At 43.3% G+C, this 23,125-nt stretch overlaps 1 protein-coding gene across 7 annotated transcripts in view; it reads left to right on the top strand.

The window, feature by feature from the left end:
- Positions 1–4,390: 4,390 nt before the first annotated feature.
- The window catches only part of bcl11bb (BCL11 transcription factor B b), a 33,021-nt gene continuing 14,286 nt past the window's right edge, over positions 4,391–23,125 (top strand). For 3 of the 7 annotated variants that reach the window (XR_011696593.1, XM_071539875.1, XM_071539868.1), the window contains exons 1-2: positions 4,391–5,111; positions 13,525–13,908. Coding sequence is in view for 6 of the 7 variants with exons in the window: in XM_071539875.1 (XP_071395976.1) it covers positions 5,048–5,111; positions 13,525–13,908 (448 nt within the window). In the remaining variant the exon portion in view is untranslated. Of the gene's footprint in view, positions 5,112–13,162; positions 13,281–13,524; positions 13,909–23,125 lie in introns of those variants that run through there. The other 4 variants (XM_071539869.1, XM_071539870.1, XM_071539871.1 and 1 more) reach the window with 4 other exon arrangements.

Genomic DNA, 23,125 nt, shown 5'->3' with positions numbered 1-23,125 from the left:
TCCAGGATCCTATAAAAAGAAAAAGCCTTTTCAAATTGCCTAAAAAGCTATGGCTGCAGAGGTGTAGTACACCCATTTTTTGAGAGGGTATAAATTAATTCAAACATGTCACCAAATCAATAGAGAACATAAATATTAATATAGGTATCATCAGCTTGGCAGTAGTTGCATTTTCAAATACAGCTATCTTGAGTGGTGCCAAAATATTTGTGGAAGGAGATAAAACATGAGCAAGGGGGATTTACATTAAGGAGGGATACATTACACAAGCAGAATCATCTTGACTGAATGCTCCAAAATACTCATTTAGTTTATATCTGAGAGATATGTATCAAATATCTGAGGGGAAATGTACCGCTTAGGCTGTGTTTGAAAAAAATAAAAAGTCCCCAATATCAACAAGGATCAACAGAGTTTCCTTGGCCTTTTGAAGACTCTTACATACCAATGGAGGGGTTTTTTCATTGTGTTGTTAGGGGTTGAAGATCACATAACAACCTACTTTTTGTATATAAAAAAACAAGCTATCTCAACCCTATGCAAGGAAAAGAGGCTGAAGTGACAGCTGAGGGTGAGACTGGAGCAATACGCAAAGAATACCATAAAATCATAACATCTTAAGATATACATTTTCCTTTGGGTCATTAAAAAAACAGATGCAAGAGAGTTTAATATAAAAGGAATGGCATACCCTTTTTTTTAAATAAGTAATTGATGAGATTTTTAACCCAATTCTGAGCTTAACCTAACCAGTACAACAAGGTTAAAAGTGGAGTGATATCACTCTTTTATCTTGTGGTCCAGTCAAAATCATTGCTCTTCTGCATTTTGCAGCCTACAAATTGCAGGAAGGACAGCGTCTTTATAGTGCAAGGTAGCAATGAGCTACAATAATCTAAACAGGATATGAAGGCATGACTTTAATGATGGGTGTCTTCCTTTCTGGTGAATGAAAAAAAAAAGCTATTGCTGGTTGAAACAAAACTCGGCCAATTTTCATTTGATTTTTGAAGTTGATGTGGAAAATGTTACAAAGTATATAGTTGGCTATGAGTAACATCCTGTCACCCCCCACCCCCCAAACACACACACACACACCCTTCCAGCTTCACTTCTGAGAAAAGACTGCATTGAATCATTTACTTTGTCCAAATTAAAATTTGGAATCTACATGCATTATATATTCAGTCGTGCTCGGACAAATCCTCTTAACTGTGGGAGAAATTGTCAGGATGTGTCCTGTAGAAAAGTAAGAGCCTTGTCTGGTTGTATTGCCCATAGCAAGGGAGCATCTCAATCTGTCACTCAAGTCCACACACACACACACACACACACACACACACACACACACACACACACACACACACACACACACCACAGTAAATCAGCTTATGAATAATATATACTTGTACTTTCTTTATTAATATTAAACATTGCATAATGAGGCACCGACTATAAGCAAATCCCAGAGCAATATTCATATTACCATGGGCTGTCCTGGAGTGGACCTTTCATTGTTTTTTGTCAGTCCTTTGTCACATTGTGGTTAAACACATCGAAATGGCTGCTTTGACATGTTTGTACACTTAACCTTGTGAACACAAGATCCTTTTTCTGTTATGTTATTATATGCAGCTTTTTTTTAAGATATTAATGTCCTTTTGGCATTTATTAGAGAGCAAACAGAGAGATGGGCGTGACATAGACAATGGGAGAGAGAAGATGGCACATTGTGACAAAGGTTGTGACCATGAAGTTAAATGTGCTTTAGTCCACTGGTTTACAAGGCTATTCCTTGTTTTTCTCATAGTTTCCCTTTGGGCTCTGGACTCATTTCTTATGTTCTAACATAATTATAAATAGCCTAACTGGAAAATCTTCAAATCCTTGGTCACTTTGCAACAGAGCCAATGCATCTATTGCATGGACGTATGCACTTAATAAACGTCTCTCTACACTTGGACAAAACTTTCTTCTCAATTCACGCTATAGTTTTTTTTTTTTTTGTGTGTGTAATGCCCTGCAGTGTTCTCAGCCCACTCAGGTGTCTCCCATACAGCGATGGCACTTACCACGTAAGATCCATGTCTCCTCGGAGGCAACACTTTGGACTTAAAACCTTTCCTGTGTCCACAAGCTGGGTATTTGTGGTGTGTTGGCCCTGTGCAACCCGGCTTAAACTGCCTTTGCCCGGAGCCAGCAGATACAAGCTATAATGGAGACATTGATGTATTATTGAGAAACCCATGGGTAAGGATCAAGGAACTGCTTGCAGCCAGCAGGGACGGCAAGGCAGTGTGTGAACTCAGGATAATCTTTTCCTTCAGCATCCGATGTGTCCACGGACTGCTGTTGCTCTCTTGGCCCAAATGCAAAAGAAGGCATTTCATGTAATATCACATACCGAATTTATGCGCTCAAGTCAAAGCAATATGCTTGACAACATGCTCGGCCGATCTGTGAGAGATAGCTGTTGTGCTGTAGTGTTTCCATGCGGAGTCTGCTGAGGTTATGTCTACTTGAGCCAGAGCTGAGATGACATTTCATTTATATAAATAATTACTGTCCTGAAAGTCCCCTAGGCCTGCCCCGAAGCAATCAAACTTCTAATGCTCTTAAAATTGCCCGCCATGTTTTATTAATGGGCGACTATAAAATGTATTGCTATAGCTACACACTTCTCTGCTGATCCTGAGGAAATAGTGTCAACATTAAATGGGCTTATTAGGGTTTAGTTTTAGCACACAACGTATTTCAGCCAAATTAGAGAGTAGTTTTGAAACATTTATTTGTGTGGAACGGAATTAGGTCTAATTAGAAAATTCAGTCTCTTCTGAGTTGAGCCGTAGCTTACGATTCAATGGTGAAGTCACGTTGGTCGGCGTACGAAGCACTTTTCTGTGCATACATTGATCTAAATGAATACAATGAATTATGTGCGGAATGATTGCCCATTAGTGCCATTAATTGCTTCTGAGTGAACCTGATCCGCTCTTCAAGGACCCTCTTAGTTTCTGGATTGCATAAATGGCCAATTAAGTAGGCCTACACGTCATTCCTAAAATAAAACACAACCCGGTCTTACAGTATCGCTCCCAAACAGGTTTGTATTGTCTCCTGACTGTGCCAACAGAGGGTACTGTTGCCTCACAACATGTTTCAAGTGTCTCAACAACAAACATGCAGCCTGTCCGCTTCTTATTAAAATGCTGTACAGTGTGGGGAATTAGGTGTGCTTTTCACTTATGTTAATGATGCGCAATAACCTTATTTCATGATTTACATACTACTGCCTCAATGACAAAAAAAAAGCGATTTATGAAAAGCAAATCATCTGAATTCGCCTAAAGGTCCAGACAACGTGTGTGTATTAAAATTATAGGTCTATGACCCCAGATATGCCTGTGACCCCGGTGTGACGATCTATAACTCAGATCTAATCTATAAACTATGTGGATATCCCAACTAATTTAGAATAGCCTAACTGAACTCTTTGCCAAAAACAGTAAATACACAACAGCAGATCTGCAAAATTCCTGTTGGCATGATGTGAAAAGAATGAAAATAGTAGCCTAATAATCGACTTGCCTGAATTGATAAAAAGAGAACAAAGGGAGTTTGGCCTGTGCGTAATCTGCAGGTCAGTTTAGATTAATAAAATCAATAAAAAAAAAAAAAACTTTAACTTGGTGGAAATGCTCCCATTGACGGGAAAAGGGAAAATGATGACAAGACCATTGGACATCATGGCTTTCGGGATGCCCAGATCATTCACAGGAGAGCTAACTGAATTATCCCGATTATTGAAGGGAAGAGTGGAATGGTGCTAACGACAGGCTGCTCCCGGAGAGAGAAGAGTAAAACACTGACACTGCTTCTGAAACGAGTTACGACTGATGAGTAATAGATTACTTATTTAGTAACGAGCCCATCACTGAGCGCCGGGGAGCCACCGCTAGTCGCCCCCAGTGTCCGTGCAGTCCGCCGCCTTCAGATGTCTGGTGTCTCTCCCAGCGTGGACGCGCAAACGTCACGGACGCACTTGAACTTGAATCCCATCCCACTCCACGGAGGCAACCCCAACCACACACATACACACACACACACACACACACACACACACACAGACACCCAGACACACACACGCGCACACGGGGTCCTCCCAAAACAGAGCTCCTTTCATCGTGAACAACAAGAAGTAGCCTCGACTCTGTAGGAAACATTGGACCTCGGCTTGTTGGACGAGAAGCAGGACGAGGAGGAGGTGTCTTGTCTGCCCGCCTGTTGTCTTCACGTCTCTCTCTCTCTCTCTCTCTCTCTCTCCCTCTCCCTCTCTCTCTCACTCTCTCTCTCTCTTTCTCTCTCTCTCTCTCTCTCTCTCTCTCAACGAGGCTACCACCAGAGCCAAGAGTTGCCGTTCCGCGCACCGATGCCAAAACGCGCAGAAGGACTCGGTGCCAAAGGGTCATTTTAGCGCACCACTGCTGAAATGGAAGGACTGTAGGGATCCTAGAATAAACAGCAACTGTTTGACCCCAGATGATATAATCATATCAATAAAAAAACAAGAAAAGGAAGAGAGAAAGGAGCCAAATAATAGCCTGTACCCATCACCAGTGGAGTGCTCCGTACCTCATCTGTCACCACGGTCGCTGCAGAGGTGGGCACTCCAGGATTTTTACCCAAGAAGCGCAGTCTGCAAATAGGTTATTACAGTACATTACGTACCTGCGCAAATATCAATTCATCAGCTGCCTGTATTGCCTCTTAAAACTACTTTGGCTTCTTCAATCCAGGTGTTGCTTCCTCTGAAGAAGTGACGCGGCTGCAGGACAATTGTGGACAAATTGCTCTTCCATCCTTATCGCGCACCTATCCGTGTCTTTGACCTTCCAAACGCGCATCCAAGTTGCAGTCGAAGACTGTGAATTGTAGAGGGAGGATTAGGAAAAAGTTGTTCACCTGCGAACCAGAGAGGACCGACACCACGGTCCAAGCCGACTCCAAGTGCCGTTCACCGGGCGATGCCAGAGTAAATGCCGGGGCAATGTCCCGCCGCAAGCAGGTGAACCCGCAGCACTTATCGTTGACGCACAGGGAGACAATACAAGGTGGGTAGCCGATAATTCCTTGTAATCCACGACTTCTCACTTAAAGTTAACTGGTTTAAATAATTTAGTTTTTTTTGTCATACTAATTCTGATGTTCCGGACAACAGAACAGCTTCTTGTTTTTTTTGTTTTTTTTTGCAAATGGATTCAAAACGTGTCCACGCATTGTATTTAGCCCTTTAAAATACACTGCACAAATAGGCTAATAACAGAGGGTAATTGTGATGTTTAAGAATTAATTTAACATGTGATGAACCCAATGCACTGACAGGGGAAAAGTGTGTCTTCTTCGTTTTAAGACAATTTGAGGACTTTGACTACTACTGAAGAAATAATAGAGCCACTGTATAGATTATTATTAATCGTTATTATACAATTTAATAGTAACACAATTCGGTGTGGTTGCAAATGGGTACGCCTTTTGCAGCTCCACAATATGACTTTACTACTAATCAAAACTGATTCAATTATCTAATATGATAACTATAGGACTGTCTGACTAAGTATGCGTGTGTGTGTGTGTGTGTGTGTGCGCGCGCGCGTGCGTGCGTGTGTGTGTGTGTGCGTGTGTGTGTGTATGTGCGCAAACCTATTTCATAAAACATAATTTAGTATTTTTTTTCTAGCATATTGCAACATGTGGCTCCATGTGAGGGGCGTGTGTCCCTTTTCGTTGTTGTTCAGCGTTTGAATTGCAGGCACTGACTTCTCCTAAATATTTGGTCGTTTTGTACCTAATCCATTTTTTGTAATTGGCAATAATCACACACACACGCGCGCGCACACACACACGCACACACACACACACACACACACACACACACACACACACACACACACACACACACCAAATTATTTTTCATGTGACGCTTAGGCCTAATTGTTATCTCCACTTGTGATAAATTTTTAAGAGCAGACGAAAATCAAGTTGTGCACGAAAATAAGTTTAGCTTGCTGTTTGTGGAAAAAAAAAAAAGATTAAGCAAAAGAAGACAACGACACAGCCAAGGTAACAACAACAATCTAAACTTTCATTCATGCAATTTTTCAAAGCGGAGGGTCACAACTTGTTTGAGGTTTTTCAAAGCCGAGACCAAAAATTTTGATTAAATAGCGTAGATTAAATCTGCGGCAGGAATTTTCGGGCATATGATTAAAAAGTCCCATAATCCAATTTCAAATCAATTATATCAATCTAGCCTTCATCTCCCGGCGCTCTGCCTTGCCTAAATCCAATTTCATAGTGGCCTAATCTGGGTAATTCATTGCAGAAGTTCATGATGTAATCTTTCGCCAATCTGTTTTGTGTTGAGAGGGGTTAGGCACATTCCGTCCCACCCGACACCATTTAGCATTTAGACTAATCATTTAGCCCATGCGCTTTGTCTCCCTCTCATTTTACTTACTTTCCTTCAGTCTAGTTTTTCAGCTGACTGATTCGCATCTCAAATAATTAGGGCAATTTCAAACGCAAATAGGAACCTGAAATCTAAATGTCTGTTGGGGTCTTCTAATCGAGAAAGTATAGGTGCCTGCTTAGCAGATTTTAGGCAGATGACAAATATTGATCTAGCTTGAATATTGATCTTGTATTTTTTTTCCTCTGCTGTCACAGTCGCTGTCAGTTAGTTAATTAAGGTAGAGGCCCAGTTGTACTCATACAGTACAATTAATTTTTGTCTGTGCAATCAGTGAAATTCCTATGAACTGCTAGAGTTTTACATCAGGTGTGTGTGTGTGTGTGTGAGAGAGAGAGAGAGAGAGAGACTGTCTGTTTAACATTTACCTGCATGGTTCAAGACAAATAATTACAGTTGTTTGCATATTCTCAGTGCCTTTAGGGGACTTATATAAATTTGGACTAACTGTCAAATATTTGCCTGCTCTCCTAACAGCCATGGGTCACTTTGTTTGACATATTTTCTTATTTTTCATACTGGCTCTAGAAAACCATATTGGGCCTGCTGTACTGTCAATATATTCATGTAAATGATTCAGTGGAACTCAACGGATATATTGCATACTTTTAGTGCACAATGCATTATACTGAATATTGGTAGTCACAGAGTTCGTTTTGAATTACTGAATATGCGTGACAGACCAGTCAGAGCTGAAGCTGTGCTCACGTCTGTGAACGTCTCCAGGATGCACCCTGGTCTTGTCTGAGGCTTTTAATGACTAGCTTCTAGTTCTGCCCCCCATGCCTCAGCTGATTTCTCTGCAAAGACCTCCGAGTGTTAAACAACAAGTTCACCAGTTAAGGTGTTTGGAAATGCTGACAAATGTTTGACGTTCAGCTTGATCCTGCTGTAGGAATGAACGCAGAGCATTTAGTGGCTAGCTGGATGCAGTCAGGCTGGGGCATCTGAAGGGGCCTGAATCTTGTCTTACCTGTTCTTTCACATGACACACCGTCTCCTGCTTGTTGAACTGTGGCCTTTAGCACAGTGACAATGACCTGAGAGGCACGAGTGCAAGATTAGGGAATGACTGGACACACAGGTTTTCTGTGATGTTATCAAGGAGGTCAAATACAATGCCAAAAGTACTGGACCTTAAACAGATGAGGGAAGAGTGATCACACTGTGGGTGTGCATCTGTAAATCCCATTGTTCTCTCTGTGAGAACAATGTGTGTTTCTGTGTGTGTGTGTGCGTATGTGTCCCTGCGTGTGTGCACATATGTACTTGTATTTGCATGTTCGAGGACTGAACCTGTGATTACCATACATACAGGACATCATAATAATTACATATATAATGTAGGGAAAACAGTTAATGTACCTATTAATGTCCTGAGGCAGCATGTCCCTGTTGGCTGTTTCCTTAAGCTGGGTGGGTCTTCAGAGGACCAGGATCACACCTTAGGCTGGAGGATCTGAGGGCCGCGGGGGGGGGGAAACCAAACCCTCTGAAATTTGATTGAGTCAACAAATTACGAATGAACAGTAAACATACTACAGCATTATCGTCAATGTCCAGCTGAAACCGCTAATCACTGAGAGCGTTTCAGAAAAAACAGTGGACTTTCCCATTCACTCCCATTTTACAACGCCTTGTCAGAAGGGCCGGCTTGGCTTGGTCGTGAAACATTTCCTCCACGTGGGAAACAGTATGAACTGTCAAGTCCAGTCACAAGGTCTCTACTAATACAAGTAATAATATGAAGTTTCCGCAGGACACCAACGCATTACTAGAACGCGTCAGATCAGGGGTTACTTACAGTAACTGAACAGAGCCTTGTGCCCTGTGGCGATGGCCCTATAGGTCACACTCTACTTGGAAGAGCAGAGAACCTGAATATCAGCATATTTCTGGACAGGCTTGAGAGGCAGAGTGTGTACTGGAAGTCTACTTGCCAGGCCAGGCATCAAGAGGGGTGTACGACTCACAGCGACCGCAATGAATGCACGCAATGTACAAGTATGCACCAAGACAAGCTGGCATGTATCTGTGCACACACACTCACGCACGCACATGCAAGCACACATGCACACGCAGAGTACATGCGTTTACACAAGCTCACTTACAGTCAAACCACATGACCACACATGTACAAATTGCATACACTGTACATGTTCACACACTAACAGATCACATGCAATACGCTTCTTCATGAGTCCTCCACCATTATAGTGAATGCTATATTATGAATAGTCAAACAACACATTCTTTTAAGTTGAATTTGCCCTCTGATTTACAGTTTATCTTTCGTATTATTATGAGTCTGTTGCAGGCATTAAAAGGAAAAGGTCCCTCCCGTGCTTTTTCAGTGAATCACTAAGCTTGAGGTCACGTCCACGACAAACAGACCAACCAGTAGAATATTCTTACATGAAACACTCACATGAATGTGGAACAACTGATGATTAGCGTCACACCCCTCCCTTGTTCAAAAGATTCGTATTTTTATTATGTTTAATCAGCAATAGTGCACAGAATTGTTTTCTAGATGCAGCTATGGAAATGCTTTTTGGTATGTGTTTACTCTGAGAATTGGCATGCTACTGGTGAAACTGTTGATGTTTTTTTCTTTATTCACACCATATGGCTGTCAAATGCTAGAAAGAAACCCACCGTACGCACTGCGACGCCACAGTAAATATTCACATATTGTGGTAACTGGATGACAATCTCAGAGGAGATGACTGGTGAACATTTTAAGATTTACTATTTCTTTCAGTTTATTGTCCTAATGTTACAGATTTTTTCTATATTTCAATATGATGAAACATATTTAATTTATTTTGCAATGCTATAAAGTTTCTTTTATTATCTTTATTATTATTTCTCTGACCTCTAAAATTGTTAGGCAGATTTGATTTATCTCCAAATGTCATGCCTCATAACTGACAAGTCATTTATAGTGATTTACTGACAAGTCGCAGTCAACTGCATAGCTGTATTTTGCTCACTTTCAGAATGATGATCTAAGATTTATGATAAGAAATGAGACTGCTACGGATTAAATGGTGATAAGATAATGAAACACACAGCCCTGGCCTTACACAACGCACACTGTTGCAGCTCTCCTTGGCAATCGCAGCCGAGAAAAAGGGTTAGGCTAAGCGAGGCCGCTTGTCGTTTGAATTTTTGATTGCAACCATCTGCAATGTTGCTGGTGTCATTTATTTTCAATGACAGCGTGAATCTTACCCGACTTTCCCTGTGGGGTTTACACATGTGTGTGCGTGTGTGTGTGCGTGCGTGCGTGCTCGTGTGTTTTTAGCCCAGCCAATGGAAGGGGGAAAACAAAAGGAGAGGAAAGACAGGTCTGAACCCATACAGTGTGGTTGACTGTCAAATGAGTGCCCCTGGCCTTTAGTTTGCTTCTACCACTAGAACAGAGTGTACAGCTGGTATTAGAAGGTACTGTCAGGTAAGAACTAACAGAAACAGAAAATGGTTACATGGCTTTCCGTTTAATGCTCAGCTGTTAACCAGAGTCTAATCAGATGAAATCCAGCAAAATTACATTTTCTCAGTTTCCCGCTCAGCTGCAGGAGACGTTTCGTTACAGGAGAGAATCGAGCTCGGAATGGAATAGAATAGAACTTGTCTAACCGTGCTGTAAAATTTTCTTTGCCTTCACCTCAGGCATAATTAAACAACAACAAGAGTCATCACCTTTATATGAGTACATAAGGGCACACACAATAATGAGGGATTAGTGGGATTTAAAGGGGCAATTGATATCAGAATAGGAGCTCAGAACCTGGTATATCCACCTTGGCATGTTTTACACACTTAGCTTGCTTTACCTACCTACTAATGTGAAAACCATTTACCAGAACAAAAATTCTCAGCACAGATATCACACATGTCACCCATATTACCCAGTTTGACTGGCCTTGACAATAGGCCAGGGAAATTACGACGCAACACCACCAAAACTGTATAGCAAGCATTTTAATACATGCAGTGAAGAATATTTCAGCTGCAAACGAGACAACGTCTTGCCTCAACCAACATGGTTTTCTTCGTTAAGTACATTTTGGCCAGGCATTTGAACATTTTTTCAACATTTTACACAAATGGAAATATTGGTGAAAGAGGCCCATTGTCTCTCTGCTGTGTCTCCCATCTGGTACGTATTGTGCAGTGGCAGTGTGCGGTAGTAGTGGAGTGAGTGACTGACTCTCTCCTCATCAAACTGATAGGGGGTGCTCTAAGGCTGCCTGACTTACTCACACTTGATAAGGCGGAATAGTCTGACTGTCATTTGCTGAATGTAACTCTGTGTGTGTGTGTGTGTGTGTGTGTGTGTGTGTGTGTGTGTGAGAGAGAGAGAGAGAGAGAGAGAGAGAGAGATTGTATGTTATGTGTGGTATCATGTTAGACAGCTGGGTTTCATTGCTATCATCACGCCTTCTCGTCGGTGGCATGTTTGACAGTGTTTCTCCTATGCTCCCTTACCTATCAAGCATGCACCTTTCACATAGGAGTTCATACAGAGGAATTAGACACTGTCTGTCACGATGATAGGCTACATTAGTTTGTTTTCCTTGTGTGCGTATGTTTCCGTGCGAGTGTGTGTGTGTGTGTCCATGGATGGGTATTTTATGTTTTTTTTAGTGCCATGCTGGTGCATTTCACACGTGTGTTTTTCTCACACAAGCGAGCCTCAGGACAGATGAGTGAGCGGGTTTCAGAGAGGGGTGCAGTTTTAGAAGATGTCCGACTGATATTCCAGCGTCATAGGGACGCTGCCAACGCCTGCTAATTTACTGCCTTTCTGCCCTAGGCCATGTTACTCAACCCAGGGTTAACAAACAGGCCTGACTCTCTCTCTCTCTCTCCCTCTCTCTCTCTCTCTCTCTCTGTCTCTCTCGCTCTCTCTCTCTCTCTCTCTCTTTCTCTCTCTCTCTCTCTCTTTGTCTTCTCCTGGAAAGTTAAGTTCAAATGCCCAGGTGTCCGTCAGTTCCCTTGACTTGATGTTTTCTCCATTTCTCCATTTAAAACACGTCTGGAATCTGGGTCTTTTCAAATCATGATCCTGCCGCCTGCCTTGAATATGTCTTTCGGAGTCAGAAATGAGAACGTGGCATATCGCATAGCACATACGTGTCACGCATATGCGCACATGCATGCACACATAGACACACATGCATGCGTGCACACACGGGTTACACGGCTCCTGTGAACACACTGGAACATTGGCTCATGTGAATTATGGTCACAAGCTGTGAACTGTGGGTAAATATGTGTTTGTGTTCCTTCTTCGCCGCCTAAGATTATGAGATGGAAATTATCTGGCAGGCATCCAGGAATCCGTCGCCATTTAGAGAAAAGATATTTGGCATCGGATCATCACTCCAGGGCGAAGTGAGGGCTATGTGAGGGTGAAGGGAGTGGACTGGAAAGTGTGTGTGTGTGTTGGGGGGGTGGGGGTGCGGTGGGGTGGTGATACATAGTTACTAACGAATATTTCAAATTATAAAACCAGGCAAAACTGTCTGTAATGTTCAAGCGGAAATCTGTCTGTCTTTTAACGGTAATGACTGGGAGTTTAGACGAGGAAAGCCTCCATGACAGATTGGGATGGGTGATAAGAGAGTTTAGGATCTCTCTCTGATAAGCAAAGGCTTGGATGGATACACACACCGAGACACGGGCGCACACAAACGGGCACACAAACACACACACCCTTTGTCTAATCTTAGCAGTTACTAGGGTTTCATGTTTGTGGAGAGAGAGAGGGAGAGAGAGAGGGAGAGACAGAGAGAGAGAGAGAGAGAGGCTGGAAGAGGGATATGCGGGTGCTAGAAGTGCAGGGAATAGAGATAGGCAGGCGGTGCTACGCTCCTCTCCCAGGCATCAACACCTCTCCCTGGGTACCCGCTCGCTCCGACGCCCCTAGTGTCTCTGGAGCTTCAGGTTTCCTCCGGGCTCTTAGAAGAGGACACATTGTCATACTGGTACATCAGGGTGGTGTTAAAAACGGAGGTTGTCCATGAGGGATTTACTTTAAGCTGAGGGACTCTGCCTTAGCTATAGGGGGGAAGCGTGTGTAATGGTTATTAATGACCGTGTCACGTCTGTGAAGAATGAGATTTACTCTCTTAACAGGGACCTGGGATTGGCTTTATAGATTTTCTGTCTATGGAGAATACAGCGTTCCTTCTCACCTGTGTGCTGCTCCATATGATCACATTCATGCACGCACACAGGTGACAGAGACACACACAGACATCTTGTTTTCTCTCCTTCTCGTTTTTCTTTTTTTTTTTTTTCATTCTATGTCACAGACACAAACACAAACACACACACACACACACTTGCTGGTGGATGTGGCCTTCAGTACGCTACACTTTGTTCTGCACTTGTAGTTGGGCTCCCACGTGGTGAAGGCAGCCATCTAGCTATGGCATCTTAGTGCAGCAAAAGCCCTCACCGGAAACCCAGCTAGTACTGTGAAACGAATAGCTTCCTGGCCACACACACACACACTCACTCACACACACACACACACACACACACACACACACACACACACACACACATACAAGCGTTGAGTCCCACCCACGCAGATCTCACACTGATAAAGCTGCTCCCAGGTGTTTGTCTAGGCGAGGTGTCTTTACAGCAGCGTTGTTTTATGCCAATGAAAGCGACACAATTGTGACCGTAATGATTATCTCGCGCGGTAGGGAGAGGCGGCTTTTTCCAGGTAATATTTCAGAGAAAATGTATAACTCTCCGTGTGTTTTTTTCTCTGTCTGTGTCTGTTTGTGTTTGTTTGTCTCTCTTCTGTCTTGCTCTCTTTCTCCCCCTCTCTTTGTCGATGTTTCTTGATCTCGCTCTCTCTCTCTTTAATCAAGTATCGTTTTGTGCTGTCCCCATGGAGCAAGGTTTTTTTTTTGTCAAACACAGCACTGATTGACATGTACATTTTCCTCTTCCCTTTTCTGCAGCAGAGGCCAATCATGAGCCAGGGGCGGGATCTCCATCTCCGGAGCCATCCACTCCCAGCCCTCGGAGGGCGGGACCCGGGGAGCACGATCTGCTGACCTGCGGCCAATGCCAGACCAACTTCCCTCTGGGCGATATCCTGGTCTTCATCGAGCACAAGCGGCGTCTGTGCCGGGGGCCCGGGACCGCCCCGCGGTCCTTCTCCAAGCCTGGGGAGAGCGGTGGGGGCAACATCATCCCCATCTCTCCCAGGGCCAGGTCTCTGGAGCTGGGCAGAGGGCCGGTACCAGTAGAGGTGGGCATCCAGGTTACCCCCGGAGGAGAGGAGGACGAGCACAGGAGGCTGACGCCGGCCAAGGGTATCTGCCCCAAACAGGAGAGAGGAGGTAAGGAGGATGAAATAAACTGTAAATTTAAAGGAGGAGGAAAAAAAACGAGGATGCAATTAGAGGAACCGGGAGCTAAGCTGCTCAATTATAAACACACACAGATTTAAAGAGAGTCCTCTCGTCTGTCGAGATTCACACATGTCTGTACACACTTGAACACACGCTCGCACACACACACACACACACACACACACACACACACACACACACACACGCACACACACACTTGCTCATGCACACATCTCTCACCTGTCCAAGACAGATAGCTCTCTTTAAAGAATCCCAGCTGCTCGTTATTTTGACAGTGGCCTTCAGGAGGGATTAATGTAGCCTGGGATGATTTCATTAGAGTGAGTGAGAGCTGCGCTGTGTGTCTATTCTGCTCTGCTCTAAGTGAAACATCACACACACACACAGACACAGATACACACACACACACACGCGCACGCACACACACACACACACACACACAGGCCTGAAGGACTTCTTCAGCTGAAACCAATTGTGAAAGGCGAGGAAGAAGGTGATAGAGGAGCCGCCCCCAGTGCGTGTGTTTGTGTTTTTGTGTGTGTGAGTGAGTGCACACGCGTGTCTGTGTGTTCGTAAAGAAATCCTGCAGCATATAAAAAAAAAGGTTAAGAAAGCTGATTAAAATTCATCTCTCTGCGTGGTGAGGAGAAGGGGATTAATAAGGCAGCGAGGCCGTTCATCTGGCTATAGGGGGGAGAGAGCTGGGCCTGTAGACTGCCAGCGCTGCAGGGGAACCAGTTCAAAGTTATCAGAGGAGACAGTCACCATCACACACCCAGAAGAACTGGGAAGGCTATCCAGGATTACACAGGCTTCAGTAGACTAAGAGAGACTTGGATGGAAAAGGGGGAGACTGCTGTATTGTAAAAGTTATGAGCTTTAGTGATATCAAAAAAGATTATAAAGTTAACAGAGAAACTGGTCACCACACACTAAGAGAGTTAATAGGTTAGGTTATGCCAGATTATACAGGCTTTGATAGACTGGGAGAGACTTGGCTAGAAAAGGAGAGACTAGTATTTTAAGTTATCAGAGTTATAATAGTATTAAGAAAATCACCATACACCCAGATTAATTGATGCTGGATTAGACAAAAAGTAGCAGACCTGCATAGATTTAGAAGAGAAAAAACTGGAGTTCGCTTGATCATGATTTATCAGAGTTGTAGTAATATTATAATAATTATTATAAACTAGGGTAGTGCCCGTTCAAAACATGCCTGTTCGGAACGGGCCGATTGCTTGGCCTGCGGTATTGCTGCTTGCAGCTTTCTTGAGAACCGCTCATCCAAACAACTTCACACTCGACACTGCACGTCCTCAGGTGCCCAGCAATACACCCGCCAAGTGTGAAGTAGATCGGACGAACGGTTCTCGAGATGTGCAAAGGACACACATACAGACAGAGATTCCTTGCTTTATAGTATGATGTTGTCAGACAGTCACCACCACACATACAGATAAATTGAGCGGTTATACGGGATTATGCAAGTTGTGGTAGACTGGGGCAGAGTTGGTGTGAAAAGGAGAGACTAAAACCCTGTCACACCTTAGGTTGTGGTTGTTCCTGTGCACAGCAGTGCGTTTCTCAGGTGCTCATCAAATCATTTAATCTATCTGAACAGGAAAATACACTGGAGCGAACAACACATTTCGCCACCAGGCTTCATCAGGTTCAAGTCATCCCCGGTTGTGAAAGTGATGACCTGTGATCACATTAAAAAAATATTACAAATGAGTAGACGGTCAAAACACCAGAGAGACGTAATAGCTCAGTTACACTGGTAGATTAGGGGAGACTTGTTTAGAATAGGGTAGGCGATAGTATTGTCATATTTAATTTTATTATATTTAGTTTTATGTGTCACCCATGCTTCCCATTTTTTTTTATGATTCTATAAGACCAAATCAGCCCATGAGAGATTATAAAATGTAATAGAGAAAATGCTTCTCTCCTTAAAAAGTTGCATTTTGCAGGACACTGAATATAGATTTGAACCTGTTCTACATTTAAGAATCAAAGCTGAAGACAACATATTTAACAGTAACTTTGCAGAAATCAACACATATGTACAGTTTCTGTGTGTGGCCAGCAGCTATGTATGGCCGCCATCTTTTGCAGAGGGAAAATCTATTGAAGGAGCTCCCAAATAATATGTGGTAGTGGCACACTTTTGGATGTCACCGGTAATTTTAGAAAAATACAAACTGTGGGATTTATTTTGTAGATTGCAGTAAATCCTTCAATTAATTTCACTACAGAAAAAAAATCTAGAGTGGGGAAAGTAATAATTAATAGTCTCATCTATTCTGTTTAAATGGCATCAGTCAAGGCAGTCAATCCATCTGATGGTATTTCCCTAGCATTTGCATCTGACTTCAGTAGGAACATAGCTGTTGTTAATCGTCTGATTCATTAATTGCTTTTGATGAACTCTCTAAAATACTCTAGAAACTGAAAGAGCCAAAAAAAACAAACCTTTAGCAGCAACTAGTGAACCCGCCCAGAAGCCCTCTTGAAAAAAAAAAAAAAACACACAACATGGAACTCATTTGGAAGCCTTATGCAATGAAAAAGACACAACGTACTTGACATGGCATTTTGTCTTTTAGGTGGTCAGAGGAAAAACACTTAATTGGGCAGCTAAACACACTTAGGTTGACTTAGCCTGCCAGTCAGTGAGACAGTTAGTCAGTGAGTCAGACTGTTAGGCCGCCAGTCAGTTGGAGTTTCAGTCAGCCAGACAGTGAGCCAGTCTTATCACTAAGAGAACAGGACATGAAAGCACTCGAAGCCCTAAATGAAACAGAGGAGGAGAGCTTTGTTCAACACATTAGATTGCCACTCAAGGCAGTCTTAAGTTTCAACCAAATTAGATTACCTTATTAGGTCTAATTAGGTCCAATGTGGTGCCAACACACACACACACACACACACACACTATCACACGTGCACATTTGCTTGTATCCGGTATTTCGCGGTTACGTGACTGAAACACACACAAATATTTGGAACACAGGTGACAGAAAAACAGACACAAGCACTAGGATAGGAAAATTGGTAAAACTAGAAAATAAAGACACCACACACACACACATACACACACACACACACAAAGACCGCAATTTACATGCACATATAAGGTAGTATGGATAAAATGCTTGTAGTGTGTGTGTAACCCTTAACCCTGTCCCCTCCTGGATTGCTTCACCTGGTTCTGTTTTACAACATCCTGTCTGGCCTTGTTGTCTGTCAGCATGCTTGCTTAGACTGCAAACATGCTGCAAGGCTAGCAGATTCAACCCCAAAAGGTGCACACACACACACACACACACACTCAGTCACACGGATATACACACTGGCATGCACGCTCATACACACACACATAACTTAGATGAAAAATGGCCCTTCTGTGCCCTGTTTTTTTTCCCTGAGTTTCTCCTGCTGATGCATGCACTCTGTGTGTATATGTGTGGGCTTTGTCAGAGTGTGTGTGTTAGCATTGCTTGTGTGTGTGTGTGTGTGTGTGTGTGTGTGTGTGTGTGTGTTAGTGTTGTGTGGATATGTGCACGTGTATGTGTACCGGTATGTGTGTGTTTGTGTGTGTGCGTGTGTGTGTCTGAAGAATGATGCGTGTCATCAGACAGCGAGTGGTTGTCGCTAAGGGAGCGTTGCCATGCTAAGACGACCCTGGCCCTGCTTTGAACCCCTCCCAGGACGGCTGGCAGGCCCCCTCGGAGTACTTTAAGACATCCAGAACATAGGGGCGAGGGGGACATTATGACAACCTCTCTCTCTCTCTCTCTCTCTCTTTTGCACACACATACACTGTGTATAGAGATCGCGCGGTAAATATTTCATGAGATGTGATGTGTGCGACAGCGACATCCTCAAACATCTCTCTCTCCATCCACCTTTGATCTCCCTGCTCTGAACTTTATCCATCGCCACTCTTGTATCACAGTCATGATAATATATTAAGCCAAATCATTTACACTGGGGTCGCCCTGTTTTCTAACACTGATTTAGGTGTTAAGCATGAAACATATAACAGTAAGCAACTTCCCAGCTCGCTCCGATACTGACACTGATGTCCCTTATCTGAACCAAACCCAAACATCCAGTGTATTTCAGTCATACAGTCACACCAAAAACTGCTTCAGACCCATTTCATATGTACATATCTTTAGTGTGTCTATACAGCAGTAACAGAATGCATTGGTGCCACAGAGCTGCAGGGGCAGATTTAGTAATATGGCATGATGGAAGCTTTAATTTTAAATGAGATACCCGCCACTCTAAAAATGCGACACCCACTCGTACAGAATTATTGCTTGTGTGAAAGTATAGTGTAGCACACAGTAACATTTTAATGTGATAAAATCAATTTTGTTTCTGAAATATTGAGAAATATCGCTCAGTATTTTTTTTCTTTTTTCTCCAAAATTGATTCGTGGTGGTTTTGGATGAACCCCACCTGGCATCAGTATGTATCCAATATATTGCAGTCTTACAAACATCTCAAAAGTGAGAATGACCTCTATTCCCAAAGAGGTCAGATTTGCAACATTCTGCCCTTGTAGTTTCAGTAGTAACTGCTGGTGTCACTACAGATCTGTGACATTCCAGCTTCCACACCTCTCCAGCGGTGTGTATTTGAAGGTGTCTCTCTCTCTTCTCCTCTTTCCTCCCTCTGTCTTTCTCCCTCTTATTTTGCCCCACCACCCAATGCTCCTTTAATCACCTGGCTTGCTCTCATTTCCATATTAAATAGGCTTTAATCATGAAAAGCAATCAGGCTCTTGCATATTCATACCTTCCCCTGTACGCCGGCTTCCCTGTCTCGCTCCAGTGCCAAGCAGCCAGTAATCAGTAGGCAGGCGGCGTAATGCCATAGCCCCGGCCCATCGCATGAAAACACACACTGCGTGAGTTAGAAATAACTTCACATGCTACTTACGTATTATCTCTACTCCAAGAGAGAGAGAGAGAGATAGAGCGAGAGAGAGGGAAGGAGTGCGAGAGAGAGGGGTAGAGAGATAAAAAAAGAAAGATGGCGAGACTGATCCCTGATTTGAGCTGCGAATATTTGTACAGAGGCTCAAGGAAAAGTCGATTTGCATAATGACTTTGTAGTTTTGCATTAATCACATTTGCATATGAAACTGCGTTAATTACTCCTGATGATTTTTTTTTAAACTTGCTTCATTTGATGTCCAAGCTCTGGGGTTGTGATTAGGGGTTACACGGTGGCAGTTGTGTGGGTGGTGTGTGTAGAGTCATGTGTGTTTGTGTGTGCGTGTGTGTGCACGTGTGTGTGTGTGTGTGCTCTGAGTGTGTTCATGCTTTTGTATTCGTGTGCACTCTGCATGTGCTTATGTGTGCTTCCGTGAGTGTGTTGAATGCTTGCCAGGGTATTTATCTTATGTCCGCTGTTAGGCATGTGTGTCTATATGTGTGTGTGTGTGTGTGTGTGTGTGTGTTTCCATGTTTCTGAACAGGGCAACCATTCCCTATTCCTCTGTGGTAGATACAATTATGCTCCTTTCATTTAAAGAAGTGTCTTTCATTTAAAGAAGTCTGTGCAGTGAAATTTTTTTAAGAAATGTGAACATACACAAAATCCCCTCTCAGGTCTTTCTCTCTTGCACTTTAAAGTTGCAAGGTGGTAGTGAGGAGAGAAAGACAGAGAGAGGGACAGAGACACAGAGAGATGATGGATATATAACAGCCAAGGTTTTTGAGGCCTTGAGTATGTTGAGTACGATCAACATAATACAGATCGCTGGGCTGTATGGACACGGCTGCCAATGTTATGAATAGAAAAAAGGTTGCTTCTTATAGAGATTTAGCCGCTCTTTGAGCTGTACATGCAACTTGCTACAGTAATATAATACAAAAGCAAGGTTGCATCGTATTCTCAAGCCGCTGTCATTTCTATGCATTTTTGTGAATAGGTTGAATATGAAAAAAATCATAGTGTAAGGTAATGTAATTGCAGGTGATGAAAAAAGAGCTTCCTCGGTACACTACATACATCCAAGGGCAATTATTTCCTTCACATGCTTTGTGTTTTTGTGTGTGTGGTGTGTGTGTCTCTATATGGGAAATTTGCGTTCACATACCCATATGTGCGTGTGTGCCATTATATGTGTTCTTGCATGTGTACTATATGTGGGCTCCCCTAGTGTTGTTGGCCCATAACACTGCCCCTCAGACAGGACCACCCCAGGGGCTGTCTGACTCCGCCTGTGTCTGTCTGTCTGCTATATCCAGCAGGGTCAACTAGGTCTATATGGGAGCTGCTAAACATGGCACAGCTGCACATACACACCACCGCAGCCACCTGAGACACACACTCACACTCACACACACACACACACACACACACGGACAGATAGAAATGTACGTTTGCACATATATGCATAAGAAGCAGAACATAACATCCATGCAGGAGAGCACACACACAGATACAGTACACAGCCGCACACGCAAAACATGCATGCATGCAGGAATGCGTACAGCCACTCACTCGCATCTCACATTAAGGCATGCACATCCCACCAAAGACACTCACGCACGCACACACACACACTGACACACACACGTACACACGCAGCTTAAAGGCTCCCACATGAAGGCATCAAACGCTCCACAGCCAGCTTTATGGCACTCATATGGCAGCAGATTTGATATTTTCCTACCACAGCGGGGGAATAAAACTCGCCACTAATTTGGACTGCGAGCGCCACCGCTAACTTTCAGCATGTGCCGACTGACTGTGTCTTCCAGATGTGTGGACTCTTTGCTCCTTAACAGCCTTACTTAAGAGGCATTAGAAACCTCACACCCCGTCCCTGCTACGCATGGAGAGTGATGATGAAGCTTCGGTATTAAACACAAACACATTGCTTTGCGTGACGCTTTCAGTGAAGTGGTGATGGGAACTCAGTGTTGCTGCTATGGACCGTGAGCTGTCCGTGTCGTATCTACCAAAGTGTTTATGTTCTTCGCATAAATAGCCATAATGGAGGTAATTTGACTGCTGCTCAGTAGTTCTGCAAGGTACCCCTCGCTTCTCCTCCCTGGTTGTGACATTTGATAACAGGTGTGCATTCATCACTGCTGCGTAATGTAGCAAATTTGATAATAGGCCTACTGTAATTACAGCGTAAGCGCACATGCACACACAGGCTGAAGAGTGCATGCACACACACATACATATGTTTTCATATACATACGCACACATGCACACACACACACACACACACACACACACACACAGACAAGCACATGCATTTACACACACACACACACACACAGATGAGAACCTGCCTGGCAACATGTACACCTTGCCATTGCTCTAAAAACACTCCTTAGAGAACAGTTCAAGCCTATATGGTTGACGGACATGTAGATAAAAACCTCATGTGTTGGTGTGTGTGTTCAGCTATTGTACAGTCTGCCAGACCTCGGTGCATAACGTATAATACACCCCTTTCAGGAGTAAATGGAGAGATTTTCTGACCGGGGCGTTCACTCCGTTTTTCTGTTGAAAAGTAGTGTGTGTTTGCCTTCGGGAGGAAAAGGCTACCATTAGTATTTTTGAAAAGGAAAAGAGATGGGGCTTGTTAGCTTGTCAGACAGGGGTAATCCTACTTACTACACTGTTGTTGTTCTCTTCCTCTTATCTTATTAGTGTCCCACTCTGATTGGGTGGGATTGTGGGAGAAGAAAATGAGGAGACGGCGTTTATGGCCGTATTTTCCTTTTACAGGCTGCTTCACCGCAAAGAGATATTGAAAGCCTTTCATGGTACACTTACGATTCCTCTTATTTCACCCACTTATTTGTCTTGAGCAATTTCTTAAAGAAAGAACCCTCGACACTGACAAACACATGAACAACATAGGCTGTCTTTATGCTTGCTTGTCAGTTAAATATAAATCTACAGTGTCCAAGGAACAATATCCAACAAAAAAAAATGTATTATTGATACTTTCATACACAATATACCACCCTGGCACACCCCCAGCCCTCACCAATCACCCCATTGAGCTCAATAGAGATCAAAATCTCCTCTAAGTTTTTTGTGCTTTAGTGATATTTGAACCACTCATAAACAGAAACCACTTATACACAGTCAAATGTTAAATGATTCATTTTTTGTAAGAGAAAAAAGCATGAAAAATCATTTGGAAATATATAGAACCTATTTATAATCTAATGTTGGATCAGAGGCTGCTTATTTGTACTTCGGATACAATTTTCCACTCGACTTAATTAATTCAAAATATATTATGTCTTGTCTTTTTTTTTTTCTTTTTCTTACTTTTCAGGGGTAAAATAAAAAAAAGCTGTGTCCAAGAGAATGTAGTGCAGCTTTAACTCATAGAACAAAACATGGAAAGAAAAAAACCCCCCAAAAAAACATTCGTCTTCTGGTCTGTCTGGGATGAAAGAGGGCTTGCACTGTCATGTCCATAGATGGCATTGGAGGCAGGGAAGTTATCTGCCCAAGGTTAAAGGGCTACACTCTCCTTATATACTGGCATAAGTCAAACTTTTCCAAAAAGCCCTCTCCTCTGCGTCTGTCTTTCCCAGAGCAGAACAGAGCAAGCCAAAATGAAATAAAGCCTAAGATGTTATCAGGGTGATTGGTGCCAGCGGAGCTTGTCTGGGCCTGTGGTCTGGCGGGGCAGCGCCGGCCCGTACCAGCGCCGGTATATGTGTATGTGTGTGTGTGTGTGTGTGTGTGTGCGTGTGTGTGTGTGTGTGTGTGTGTGTCCTGAAGGCGCTGGATGGATGAAAGCTTTCTTTAACCATAAGCTATGCAGGAGTCGTGCCAGGAGCAGGAAATGTATCAGCGTGATAACAGCCAGAAAGAAAGAGAGAGAGAAAGCGAGAAAGAGAGAGAGAGAGAGAGACAGAGAGAGAGAGAGAAACGAGAGAGAGAGACAGAGGGAGAGGCCACACAGCAGCCACAAGGAGATGCCTGGGGCCAAACTCAGCCCCACCACACATACACACACACACACACACACACACACATGAACAGGCACAAAAGACATACAAAGACACTTCATAAATATGTGTTGGATGGGTATGCGTTGAGAGATGTATCTGTGTTTATGTGTGTGTATGTATGTCGGTGTGTGTGTGTGTGTGTGTGTGTGTGTGTGTG

Source organism: Centroberyx affinis, unplaced genomic scaffold (assembly GCF_046629955.1).
Source record: "Centroberyx affinis isolate AG114_WGS23_722 - 3 ecotype Tasmania unplaced genomic scaffold, CSIRO-AGI_Caff_v1 ptg003529l_1, whole genome shotgun sequence".
Classification (NCBI taxonomy): Eukaryota; Metazoa; Chordata; class Actinopteri; order Beryciformes; family Berycidae; genus Centroberyx; species Centroberyx affinis.
Note: the sequence above shows the minus strand (reverse complement) of the source record. Positions and strands in the feature narration are given on the sequence as shown.